This window comes from Mya arenaria, chromosome 5 (assembly GCF_026914265.1).
Source record: "Mya arenaria isolate MELC-2E11 chromosome 5, ASM2691426v1".
NCBI classification, from domain to species: domain Eukaryota; kingdom Metazoa; phylum Mollusca; class Bivalvia; order Myida; family Myidae; genus Mya; species Mya arenaria.
In genome coordinates, this window is record NC_069126.1 from 42,639,506 (window position 1) to 42,653,248 (window position 13,743).

Here is a 13,743-nt window from a genome sequence, read left to right on the forward strand (position 1 = left end):
AGACCTTTATAAACTCAACAACAACATCAAAGTGCCAAAGCGAATGTGGAACTTTAATTGCCTTTCCTTTGGCCTTAAATAGCCGTCAAAGAGAGGATGTAAAATAAAAACTTATATCATCGTCACATATTGGGTAAACATCATTCCCGATCCATATTCCGTAATTTTCTGTTAAACAAACAAACAAACAAACACACTGTGAAACCTATTTTTTTCCTTGGCCTTATTTAAGCAAAGAGAGGATGAATATAAAACCGATGGCATCGCCACAAATAGGGTAAACATCATCTCCGATTGTTAAAGCGACTGTTTGTACAGCCCGTTATGGTTTAACAAACCGGGCAACATACATCAATTGGAGTATATTAGGTTAATATTAGGCTTGCGGTTCTTGACTTAGTGATAACAACCAGCGGAGGAGAGTGCTTTCTGATATAATCCATTATGCTGGTATTCGATGTAATGGTTAATTAGTGTCTTTGGATGTAACTTCACTTGAATGTATGGATTTCTTATTTCATAGACGTAGGTTTCGATTTATTGTAATATGTTATTTTTCTACGTATTTTGTTTTATATTAATTTGTTTAAATGTAATTCTTTTTCATTTAAAAGAATTACGAATTGAAAATAATTGATCATTATGATGATGATTATGATGATGTTGGTGATGATGATGATGGTGATGATGATGATTATGATGATGATGATGATGATGATGATGATGATGATGATGGTGATGATGGTGATAATGATGATTATGATGATGATGATGATGATGATGATGATGATGATGATGATGATGATGATGATGATGATGATGATGATGATGATGATGATGATGACAATTATGAATATTATTATTATTATTATTATTATTATTATTATTATTATTATTATTATTATCATTATTATTATTATTATTATAAATAATAATAATAATAATAATAATAATAATAATAATAATAATAATAATAATATTTTTTTATTTTTATGATTATCATCATCACCATTATTTTTATCATTATTATTACTATCATTTATGTTTATAACCATCACTCATAATACTTCGTCTATCTATAATAAACAGCCTTTGAACATATTCAGCTACAAAATATATTCATGTATCTATGTAAGTAATCGAATATTTGCAAGCTAGAAATGAAATAGCATAAAAATGTAAAAATGCAACTTCTTATCTTCACAAGGGGAGGATTTTTATTGCTGAGTCCAATTTTATTGCTAAAGCTCTGATATTTATTATCAATGTAAATCAACTACAAAATGCAAATTAGAAGTATATATCTGGGGATATGGATGCATGGTTTTAACAGGTTTAGGTTTTACATAATTGTTTTTAAGATATCAAATTGTATCCATGCCATGGTTGATTTAGTGATGGATTAATACTTTTTTACTCTGAGGCTATTCTATTTAATTGTTCTTTTAATTGATTGATTGACTGATTAACTGACCGGTTGATTGATTGATTGAAAGACCGATTGATTAATCATTGACTGACCTATTGGTTGATTTATTGATTAATCTATTGACTGATTGATTGGTCGATTGATTAATTTACTGACTGATCGATTGATAAATTTATTGATTGATTGATTGAATGATTGATTAATTGACTGACTCATCGATTAATTGATTAATCGATTGAATATTCATTGATTGACCAATTGGTTGATTGATTGATTGATTGATTGATTGATTGATTGATTGATTGATCGATCGATTGATTAATTTTATGACTGATCGAATGATTGATCGATTGATTGATTGATTGATTGATTGAACGATTTAATCATTTATTGCTTATTGTATCTTTTTTTTCAAAGAACTATTCACGTACTTTTCATTTCTGTTTTCTACGATAGTTTTACATTATATTTTAGCTTTACATAATTTACGTAAATTAAAGATTGATAACGATTTTAGTACCATAAATCTAATAACCTTTCCTTGTTTTGACAAATTGTGAAGAAAACATCATCTGTCAATATATAAAAAAAATGAAAAATTGAATGAAAATATAAAAAGAGATATATTATTCAATATGACAATGATTAATCGCATTATGGCATACGTCTAATTAATAGATTAAATGGTCTCTAACATCGGGCTAAGTGCGGATTTTTATATAACTTAAAGATAATTATTGTATTCATTTTATTTGTAAACCTTTTTAATGCTAAGTTTCATTGCATTCAGATTTCATTATAATTAATGAGTCTAGCGACCGCCGCTGACGATGTTTTATCAATACACAAAATTTGGGTATAACATACGTTTTTAAAAGTTGAGTATTTGAGCACTTCGTTTCGATTGTTAATTATCAATTCGCTTTTTGAGTTTAAACAGATATCGTGAGAAGTAGGTTGATCGTGTGTAAGAAAGCTATCTGCGAAGCATTTTATTGAAATAAGTTTTTATTACAAGCTAGGATTGTTCCGTCGTCTTAATAAAAAAGTTTTGTTTATTAAGATTGAGTTTGAAACACAATTTTATCTAAAATGAAAAATCCCTTCGTAATGGTTAAAGCTTGTTTGTATGTTCAAGCAAAAACGATTTGTTTGATGCGACGTTTACTATTGTGTAAACTACCCACAAAGTGTGCCAGCCACTGTTGATGTATACCGGTTCACCTGATTTAAGTCAATAACGGCTGACTGCTGATTAACTTAAATAAATAATCTGGTAAATTATGAGTATAATTATTCTGACTTTTAATTGGACAAAGAATGTGTTGCCCACTTATTTTCCATTTCTATTTGATACAAGCTATTAAAGGAAAGAGCGTCAATAAGTGAATGCCAACGTTCGTCTGTTTTTCTTCATCGTTATAACAAGGGGAAAACCCGACAATTTTACACTTTGACAGACCTTGTATTAGATAAAAAAGCTTACTTTCTTTATGCACAGCGCTAAATGCCTATCGAGTGCCTCTATACTAAACTATGCGCATGCGCGAGCTTCTAAAGTTCTTGATAAAAATAAAATGGCTACTTTGTATTTTGGTGGTTATTTTCGTTACAAAATGGACATTTGGTGGATGTAATCTTATCATGGATTTTCTAATATCAGAGCTGTTCTAAATGATTAAATGTGAATTCGTGCGGCGATTCAATTGGAGGTTGGGGGGGGGGGGTCTTTGTTCTTTGTCAGTAAAGATCGTATGGCGTAAGATCGTAATATCGAGGCGTAACTCCATTTTGGGCGTTAGCTGCGTTTTAATAAAAGTATCGTTATAATTATATCACATCATTTCTGCCGATGGTATAACCCGGGCGCTTTTCAGCAGCGTTAATGTTTACGACTAAGATAATCTTTTTAAAACGGGACCCTGAACACGACAGCATCTTATTGGCCTCATCAAATACAAAAAAGCAAAACAAAGATTTAAATCTTGCACCTCTAATAATCAGACATTCCTTTTCTTTTTCAGTTTATTGAAAATCAGCCTGTCGGGAATCGAAAAGTATGACAAACTACCTGGTTCTATAAGACTTTGACAAGCAAAGGAAAGACGACTTTGCACTTGCACTATTATTGAAGACGAATTCCACAATTTAGGAACATTCTGACGCTTTAATCAAAATAACACTTGATAGTTGTGTTATTTTATATGTATATTTGTATACTTTAATAATGTTCTATCATACATGAATAATCGATATATCGGACAAAAGTCCATATAAACCTGCTGAAAAATGACAAACTTGTGAACGACGTCTTTGCTACTAGATTAGTTTCTGAATTTCATCTGTGTGAAAATGGCAAATACATTTGAAAAAGTGTTAAATGTAATTGGAAAGAAACCAGATCTTCGACAAGATTTTGAAATCCAGGATTTGTTACCATGGTTACGGAAGAAGTCCAAGTTGTTCTCCACATTAAAAACAGGTAAAAGTCGGCTTTTTTTTTCAAATGCAGGCATTCATATTTCATTTGCAATCGTATGGTTTCTGAAACGTTTCCTTGTTACCCGATAAACTGAATATGGGTGTACTATCCATTCGAAGCCATGCAGTGTATCCCTTGAAATAGAAATTGTGGGGCTGTTGTTTACGAAGCTATAGTCTACACATTTAGACATTGTAGTGATAATTTTATCAATGACAAATATGTTGTTGTAGTATTTTGAAACAGGTGACAGGACTCAATTTAGAGGAATAACAGTAATGACAACCCCCAAAAAGCCACACCCCCACCCCAGCCACGACAAACACTTAGCCCTCAAACATACACCCACACTATTCCCGTTAAACTGTCCAAGTTAACTTTTTAGTATTAAAGGCGGAAATGAAATATGAATAGAACTCAATAGGAAAATTGTTTGATATTAATCTACAAATATCTTTCTGTTTTGGGGGAGCGCTTGTCAAAAAAATGCACCTGCCTCCGAAACGCGACCATGTTCAATGCAAAATCCTGGACCGCTGCTATTCCATGACTAATATTTGTTTATTAAATTGTTGGCGCGTGTTACTGAAGATTGCATTCGCAGTTCTAAAAAAAGACAAAATAGAAACCTTAGTCAATATTATCAAAGACTACCATAGCAAATTTTCAACGTGTATTATAATGGTTACTCATTCAGCAAACGTCTGGTTGACATGACACAGCGGAAACAATCCGAGTCATTGACACATATTAAGAGTAAGGCCATCATTAACAATTAGTTTGAGAAGTTGCGAAACATTTCCTGAACGCGTACGTATCGATGGTTGTTCATTCAAATAGCGTCTAGGTCATAGGATGTAGCGGAAACAATCCGAGTCATTGACACAGATTTATAGTTAGGTCATCTTAAGCAATTAGTTTGAAAAGTTGCTAAACATTACCTGTACGCGTACAGACAATTGTGAAAGAGCCACATCACCATGGACACCATCAAGTTTATACTGACGCCAAATTAAAGCAACACATTCATTAAACACGAGCGCCGTGGAGGGAACGCCTACGCGTACAGTCAAACCCCGTTGGCTCGAATTCCTCGTTGGCTCGAATTCCTCGTTGGCTCGAATTCATCGTTGGCTCGAACTTGATGTAAGGACCGTTTTCTTTATACTGAAAGTTAGCATTCCCGTTTGCTTGACTTGTCCGAGGCTCGAGGTAAATTCGCCGGTCCTTGGAAGTTCGAGCCAACGGGGTTCGACTGTACCTGTTTTGTTTTTCAGTCGAACAAATGGCATAATTTAGCCTTATAGTCAAGATTCTGGCAATATTTGTATCAAATTGCATTCATATATCATCAACGTTTATAGCGTTATGGCCGAGTTTCTGGCAATAAAAGTACCAAATTTCATTCAAATATCATCAATGGTCTTTAAGTTAGATCAAAATTAAAAATGTTTGCACTCCGACGACGAAGCCGACGCCGATGAGCTTGACGGGTCACTGTAAACAAATAATTGTTGAAGGTGTGGCCTTGAAGTTACCGTTTGAACAGCTGAAGCCGATACACTGCTTATCAACAGGAACAAGCGGAAATAATTTGAGTAACTGACACAGAAATACAGAAATAGAAGTTATCGTTTTTCGATTGTTAGTGACCGTTACTGACCAATGCGAACAAAAACAAAAATGTCATCGCTCGGACATTCCACTTAACACGGACATGTGTGACATTGTTCGTATTGACATGGGGCTTATGTGATAATCTGGCCTTATCGCCCTGGCTGATAAATGATACTTTAAAATCTCAATTTCATGTAGCGGACTTCTTTGATAGCCAATTTAGGTTGCAGATAGTGGAATTTTAAGACGTTCAGAAATTTCTGTAATTTTATTTTGTTTGAAATGTATTTACAATTATAATACCTTTAAAGTTATATTTTTAATAATAATAATCATCAGGTCAATAATAAAACATTCGGAACACCTCGGCCACTCTCCATCGAAAACAACCTCTTTGTATATGGACGGTTTGCTATGTCAGAAATCTTAACATTTAACTACGCTGCAAGTAGATCGCGTAGTAATTTCAATTAAGCAGTTCAACAAAATGACTTTACTCTTGGGAATCCAAATTAGTGATGCAAGAAAACACTTAACTTGCAATCAATTTTAACTAAGTATTACAAATGCACAACACAATTAATTAGGACTTTTATCCAATAGTCTTTGAATTACTTCTACTGATGTACCGGCATACATCCGAGGTTGTTTTCAATGGGAAATGACCGAGGTAATCCGACTGATATTAAATTTAATGACATGGGGAAGGCGTGTTTAAAACATAAATATAATTACCTAATAGCTTTTACATACTACTCAAAACTTGTACTTTAGAAATAATTGACCATGAAAAAAGTTGAAAAGTTCAAATCAACCCCTTGACTTTTTGAAATGTTTTGAAAATAGGACAGAAAAAAACGATTAATTATTTGCAAAATAACCTAATCTGTTATCGAATCCGGAAAAAAATCAAGTTGAATGTTGACATGGGTTAAGCTGTTAATACAATATTAACGCAAGTTCCTTGTGTTATCTTTGACAATTGTGGAATGGCGAAATAATGATTAAGGTCGATGACTGTTGAATCATGGAAATCATTCTAGCATTCCTCTATTGTCTGATACCATTATTAGGGTCAATTTATCTGCTGAAAAGTTGCGCAATGTAAAAAACCGCATCTAATCTGCGTAGTATAATGTATGAATTCCGTATTTTTATAAGGAAATTTGCTATATAATAAGTATGAAATCGGCGCTACCCGGCTACCGATTGAATTGCTTAGTATAACAAGATTTAGTAATAAATTCCAGAGTGTTGTCGCGAATGTCTCCATTTTAAGCACTACAAGCATGCGCGAATTGCTAAATACTACGATACTATAACAAAGCAATTGCTTTAACTGAAAATTCGGCATTTCGATTTCATCAAATGCTTTTAAAATTATGGAATCAGAATCTGTCGGGCGATCAAAATGGCAGCGATATGAGTATAAGACAAAACTATAAAGACATGTTGCACAACGTTTGTTGACGCCATTAAATGTAAAATTAAATAAAGATAAGGTGTAAGATAAAGCCGATGGAGGTGTGGGGTAGGAGGATGGAGGTACATGTAATGCACCAGTCAATTGTAACCACGGTCCCCAAGGTGCGGGGAATAGCGGGGACTTTGACTTCCGGTCCAGCCAAGCCCGGGCAAAATCCCCGCCCTGGGGACGAACCGTCGGTAAAACCCCCGCCAAATGCCCCCGCACTACAGGGACTCTAGGTAAGGCCCATTCTCCTCTATATTTGGGGCGAAGACAAAACCACCGCATTCACTCGGCACTGCGGGGCCACCTGGCAGGTAAAAACGCGGCCCATTTCCCCGGCTATCCCCGGTATACCCCCGGACCTTGGGGGGGGGGGGGCGTGGTTGCAAGTGACTGGTGCATAAAGTAACCCCGCGAAGACTTAAGTGCCCTTTTAAAAGTTGACTTCAAAGACAATATTTGAGCATATATCAACATTTGTTGAATGGTTCCTGCCGTCAGTATCTTAGTTTAAAATAATTCAAATGAATTGCCAGACTTTATTCGATCAAAAATTTTATTTTACAAAACATGGGCGAGTCCCTTGAAATTGCCTTTAGTGTTATAGTTTTAAATCACTTACGATATAAAATTAATGTACTCAAATTCTTAACGAAAATAAATATTGACAGTGATATAAAGGTCGTGGCTTTTACGAGCAAATATCGATGTTTATAAGCTGTTGATATTTCATGTATAATTACGACAAGAGTCTCAATCACCAAGCCTTAGCGAAAACATGTCGAAAGAGTTTTGTTTTTCTGAAACAATAAGTAATAAAACACTGCATTTTAGCGCATGTATTGAGTATTCGGTGGAGGTTTGGTGCGCCAACTCCCCGAAAATTGACAAAGTTAACATTTTTTTATCATTGTTGAAGACTTTGTATAATGCATCACACAATAATGTACCATTACAGGCTAACTATAGCCAAACATTTCTCGGGAGTGGACTCCAAAAATAATGACACACACTTTAATCAAGTATTTTGGGTTATGTGTGAAGCGTCGTATTCCCGAAATTACACCCCCTCTAGCTCGACACTATAGATCCGTCCCTTATTTCCAAGCAGACTCTTATTATAATTGTTTGAAATATATTGGTTTCACAATACAACATTTTAAAGGAATTGTTACCAGTGAGTCATCGAATACCCCCCCCCCTTCAGGTTGTGAGCGGCATATCATTTAAAACTTCCTTTATTTAGTGGGAGCGGGGACGGGTTGGGTTGTGGGAAATTCCCCTATTACAGCCGCCTTACGTCATTTCCTGATACCAACCCGACGATACTATTGGCTGCATCCACTTTATTGGTCAGTTATTAAAAAAGAAATCCGATTAGCTACATCGTTCTTACATCCAATTAAGACCAATATTAAAAACCACACCAGAACACTAAACACTACTTGAGCTCAGACTGTTGTGGAAATCTCCGCTATGGGTACAAATCCCGATTCAAGTACTTTCGCTCTAGATTTTTCTTCTCAGAAGCAAATGTACGCAGCTACTTACTGCTATTAGACATAAAAGTAGTGTCGGTGAGTACGTTAACAAATCATGCAACTCGCATACTGTTCAAATATATTATTCGAGCTAAGGCGGGACACTTAAATAAAACCATCAAATTATAAAAACTTAACTGAGATTTTATGATAGGTCTTACTGAATTCAGAACATCGTTTTTTTATGTGCTGCAGTTCTCCTTATTATAAAATGAATTAATTATTTATGATAAACCACACAGAAAGATTTAATGATACTAGGTAAGAACTTTGAGCTATATTTTCCTAATATGAGTTTATTTTTCATGATATTTAAAGTGTTCTTGTATATTTAACTACTCTCTGATTTACTATAAACGTCGTCAAATTTTGCTCTTTTACGGAACTGATATACATAAATGATATGACAATAATCCCCATGCAAGCTATTGAACCTATTTGATTTTGTTTACAAAAGTCCATAAATTAATAAATCCAAGCACTTTAAGTACATTAACCCCTTTAACTGGACGTATAAGTCTGATCTCAAGTGGAAAATCAAGTGCTTTATCGTAAATCCGCAATCAAAAAACCGCAAAATTAATTCGTAAAGAAAGATTAATACTTTGTAATTAGTGTTAAGGACTGTTCAGTTGATTTATAACGGCTGTGGGGATATCATATAAAATATATCTTAATATTTGATGACGCTTATAAACAAAAAGTCTTTCACCACGATTTCCCCTATTGAGTATAAGTAATGTCACGTTTATATGATGAAATTGTCGAGCGCTTCCCCCAACATTCTTCGAAAGTGGTCAAGCATGTCCGTTAACTAACTTGCACTTTTACTCCCAAAAAAGATTTACCACAATTAATCACATTTTTTTAATATTCCAAAAAGGATAATTAAATGTCGAAACAAATTGTTCTTATGAAGGATACCGAGTTTAATTAGAAAGAAATCAGCATAAAATACAGTATTTCTTCCTTATGAGACTTTAGTAGACCACAGTAAATCTTTTAGCATTCACCAATCATTTTATATGTTTGGGCATTCTGCTAATAAAAACACAGTTACAATCTAGTTATCAGATTATTTTTTTTCCATAAATGCATTATTTAGTAAGAAGCTGAAGTTTTATCTGTCAAAATTGATGTTTTTCATACATGTGTATGTATTCATTTTGAATAAGAGCGTCACTTTAAAAGAAAAGTAAACTTATTGCATCTGAAACTATTTCTACTGAGCATACCATACAAAAAGTGTATACTTTTTAGCTTTTTGGCTAAAAGGTTATGGAAGGGTACTGGACCCTATTCTTTTTGTAGCACCCTAAAGCCCTCATGGGGACCAGTAATATTCACCCTTCTGTCATCATAGAATTATATGCTTACGGTCATAAACTATTTCTTCTGTTTTGATTGAAACTTAAATAAAAATGATTATGATAAATTTCATATAAGCTTGACATTTTTTGCCAGTTAAAAACCTAATATTACTTCAATTAAGCATACTTCTTAACATGTCTTTAAAGTTGAAATTCTTCAAAGCCCGACACAATGTACCCATTTTTCGCTTTGCTGCAGCACCATGTGTGTGTTTTTAAACCTGGTTAAAACACTATGTGTTCATTGAAAGCCCCCAATATTTCACGTTGTCAAAGCTAATTAATATGTATTCCGCCTCCTACCCCACCCTCATACTTGTTTAAATAGTTTAAGCAAATGCTATGCAAAATGTTCTAGTTTTCATTTTCCATTGACGCACTTCATATATATTTCTAATTGGGTTCAACTTACTTAAACCTTGCTTCAGTTTGTTTAAAGCTGCACTCTCACAGATTTACCATTTTTACAACTTTTTTATTTTTTGTCTTGGAAAGAGCAAATTTTTGCGTAAATATCTGCAAACCAATAATAAAAGAGTGCTGACAAAAAATCAGATCGCAGATTTTTATAATTCCGTTCGAAAAATAATATTTTATGGCTTACTAACGGTTTAAGAAAACTGCATAATCATCAATTTTTGAACTTAAATATAAAAATCTGCGATCTTATTTTTTGTCAGCGGTCTTATATAACTGGTTTTCATGGAATTCGCAAAGATTGGCCTGTTCCAGGACATTAAATAAAAACAGTTGTCCAAACGTTCTATATGTGAGAATGCAGCTTTAAATTAAGCATACTTCTTAACAAATTCAAATTCTTCACAGCCCGACGCAATGTGCCCATTTTTCGCTTTGCTGCAGCACCATGTTTTTTTTTTAAAAAACCTGGTTAAAACCCTATTTTTTCATTGAAAACCCCCACCCTTTCCCGTTGTCAAAGCTAATTAATATGTATTCCGCCTCCTACCCCACCCTCATACTTGTTTAAATAGCTTAAACAAATGTTATGCAAACTGATCTACTTTTCATTTTTCACTGACGCACTTCATAGATAGTTCTAATTGGGTTCAACTTACTAAAACCTTGCTTAAATTTGTTGAAGAGAACTTTATCTACTTTTATTTATACCACTTAACGAATGATGCCAAACATTTGATAAATATTTATTTTATGTAAATTACTGAATTTCAAGGTAAAGTCAAACTATCGATCCGTTTGAAACTTCCATGGAAAACAATCATTAATGCAGATGCTTATTGGAGAATCGATACGGACTGCACCGATTCGGAAGTGCATACTCATTGTAACATGCCGTATTTCTTTTAATTGACTCATGACAGTGAATCAAAGCATGGTTATGCTATCTCAGACCATTGGTTACTTTCCGTATTAATCGGGTTTGAAGCTGAATGGTTTGTAATTTAAAACATACATTCTGAACATGCTGGAGATCTAAAAACGACAGTAGCATGATACGGGATAAGAAAACGACAGTAGCATGATACGGGATCAGAAAACGACAGTAGCGTGATATGGGATCATTAAACGACATTAGCATAATACGGGATCGGAATACGACACTAGTATGATACGGGATCAGAAAACGTCAGTAGCATGATACGGGATAAGAAAACGACAGTAGCATGATACGGGATAAGAAAACGACAGTAGCATGATACGGGATCAGAAAACGACAGAAGCATGATACGGGATAAGAAAACGACAGTAGCATGATACGGGATAAGAAAACGACAGTAGCATGATACGGGATAAGAAAACGACAGTAACATGATATGGGATCATTAAACGACTGTAGCATAATACGGGATCGGAATACGACACTAGTATGATACGGGATCAGAAAACGACAGTAACATGATATGGGATCATTAAACGACATTAGCATAATACGGGATCGGAATACGACACTAGTATGATACGGGATCAGAAAACGACACTAGCATGATACGGGATCAGAAAACGACGGTAGCATGATACGGGATCAGAAAACGACACTAGCATTATACGGGATCAGAAAACGACAGTAGCATGATACGGGATCAGAAAACGACACTAGTATTATACGGGATCAGAAAACGATACTAGCATGATACGGAATCAGAAAACGACACTAGCATGATACGGGATCAGAAATCGATATTATCATGATACGGAATAAGAAAACGACACTAGCATGATACGGGATCGGAATACGACACTAGTATGATACGGGATCAGAAAACGACAGTAGCATGATACGGGATCAGAAAACGACAGTAGCATAATACGGGATCAGAAAACAAATCTTACTTGATCTTCTGTTTTGTTTACATTTTCACCGCATTGTTTGTACACCTTAACCGCATAAGGTCACTCCGTCGAATACACAGTGGTTACGTTCAACTAATATACATGTATAGTTTTTTTTATCTAACTTTATTTAATGTGTAATACACATGGAACCTTCCTATCATATATAGTGTAGAGGTCATGAAGCACTAAAAATCAGTGTTTTTGCGTACAAATTGGTCAATTGTCTAAAGGAAATATAGGGAATTTATTAAGTAATCTGTGAACAATACTTGCACCATAAGGGATCAACAAAATGAATTCGTTTCAGTATTTAGTTTATAAAAACATTAATAAAGCAAAAATAAAGAATAACCTTCTAAGCGCTTTTTACCAGCAAGAGTGCATGTGCAAATCGCTAAATTACTAACGTTCCAAACCAATTTTTGACTTAAAAGAACTTTAAGTCTAATTCCGACTTCGTGTGTAATGAAATCATTATCCATCCGTTGATCCACTTGGGGAAGACATGAACGTTAACATTAAACAAATGAATTAACTTGTGTAAAATGCGGATCACCACGAAAAAACTGTAGAGAAAGCGGTACCTGAAATGGCAGAATTCAATAAACAATATCATAAGTTTGTGTAAAATGCGGACCACCACGAATAAACAGTAAAGTAAGTGAATACCGACAGGGCAGAATGCACTAAACAATAGTATTAGCTCGTGTAAAATGCGGATCACCTAGAATAAACGTTAGAGAGGGTGGTTACCGACTTGACAGAATGCAATTAACAAATTTATTAGCGTGTGTAAGATGCGGATCACCACAACTAAACGGTAGGGAAAGCGTAATGATTTCTCTGTTATGTAATACCGACTGAAAATAAAATTTGGTTTGATTTGATTTGGTATCCGACAGGGCAGAATGCACTAAACAATATTGTTAGCGTGTGTAAAATGCGGATCACCACGAATGAACCACAAATAAAAGGTACAGAAAGCGGTAACCGACTTGGAAGAATGCACTTTTAAGAATATGGTTTTAATTTATGAATGTTTTCGTCTAAACAACGATTTAATTAACAAACTCGAATATCAGTGCATTTAGTTGAAATGCAAATGAAACTGCATGCATATTCAAAGTATATACCACAGTTTATTTCTTATACCGTTATAAAAAAAACAACCGTCTCCATTATCAACAACAACAATGACAACCATATAAAAAACAACAGCGGCAGCAACAACAGCAGCATGAAATCAAAACCACAACTAAAATTGACAAAAATAATAACAGCAGGATTAACACCAAAGCAATCATCATCATCATCATCATCATCATCATCATCATCATCATCATCATCATCATCATCATCATTATCATCATAATTATAATCATCATCATCATCATCATCATCATCATCATCATCATCATCATCATCATCATCATCATCATCATCATCATCATCATCATAACCACCACAACCATCACCACCACCACCACCACCACCACCATCATCATCACCACCATCATCAT

At 34.4% G+C, this 13,743-nt stretch overlaps 1 protein-coding gene across 1 annotated transcript in view; it reads left to right on the forward strand.

Annotated features, from left to right (window-relative positions):
- Positions 1-375: 375 nt before the first annotated feature.
- The window catches only part of LOC128236072 (uncharacterized), a 31,427-nt gene continuing 18,059 nt past the window's right edge, over positions 376-13,743 (forward strand). Inside the window, exons 1-2 of the mRNA XM_052950892.1 lie at positions 376-525; positions 3,454-3,911. Coding sequence (XP_052806852.1) covers positions 3,782-3,911 — 130 coding nt within the window. The 5' untranslated portion in view covers positions 376-525; positions 3,454-3,781. The remainder of the gene's footprint in view (positions 526-3,453; positions 3,912-13,743) is intronic.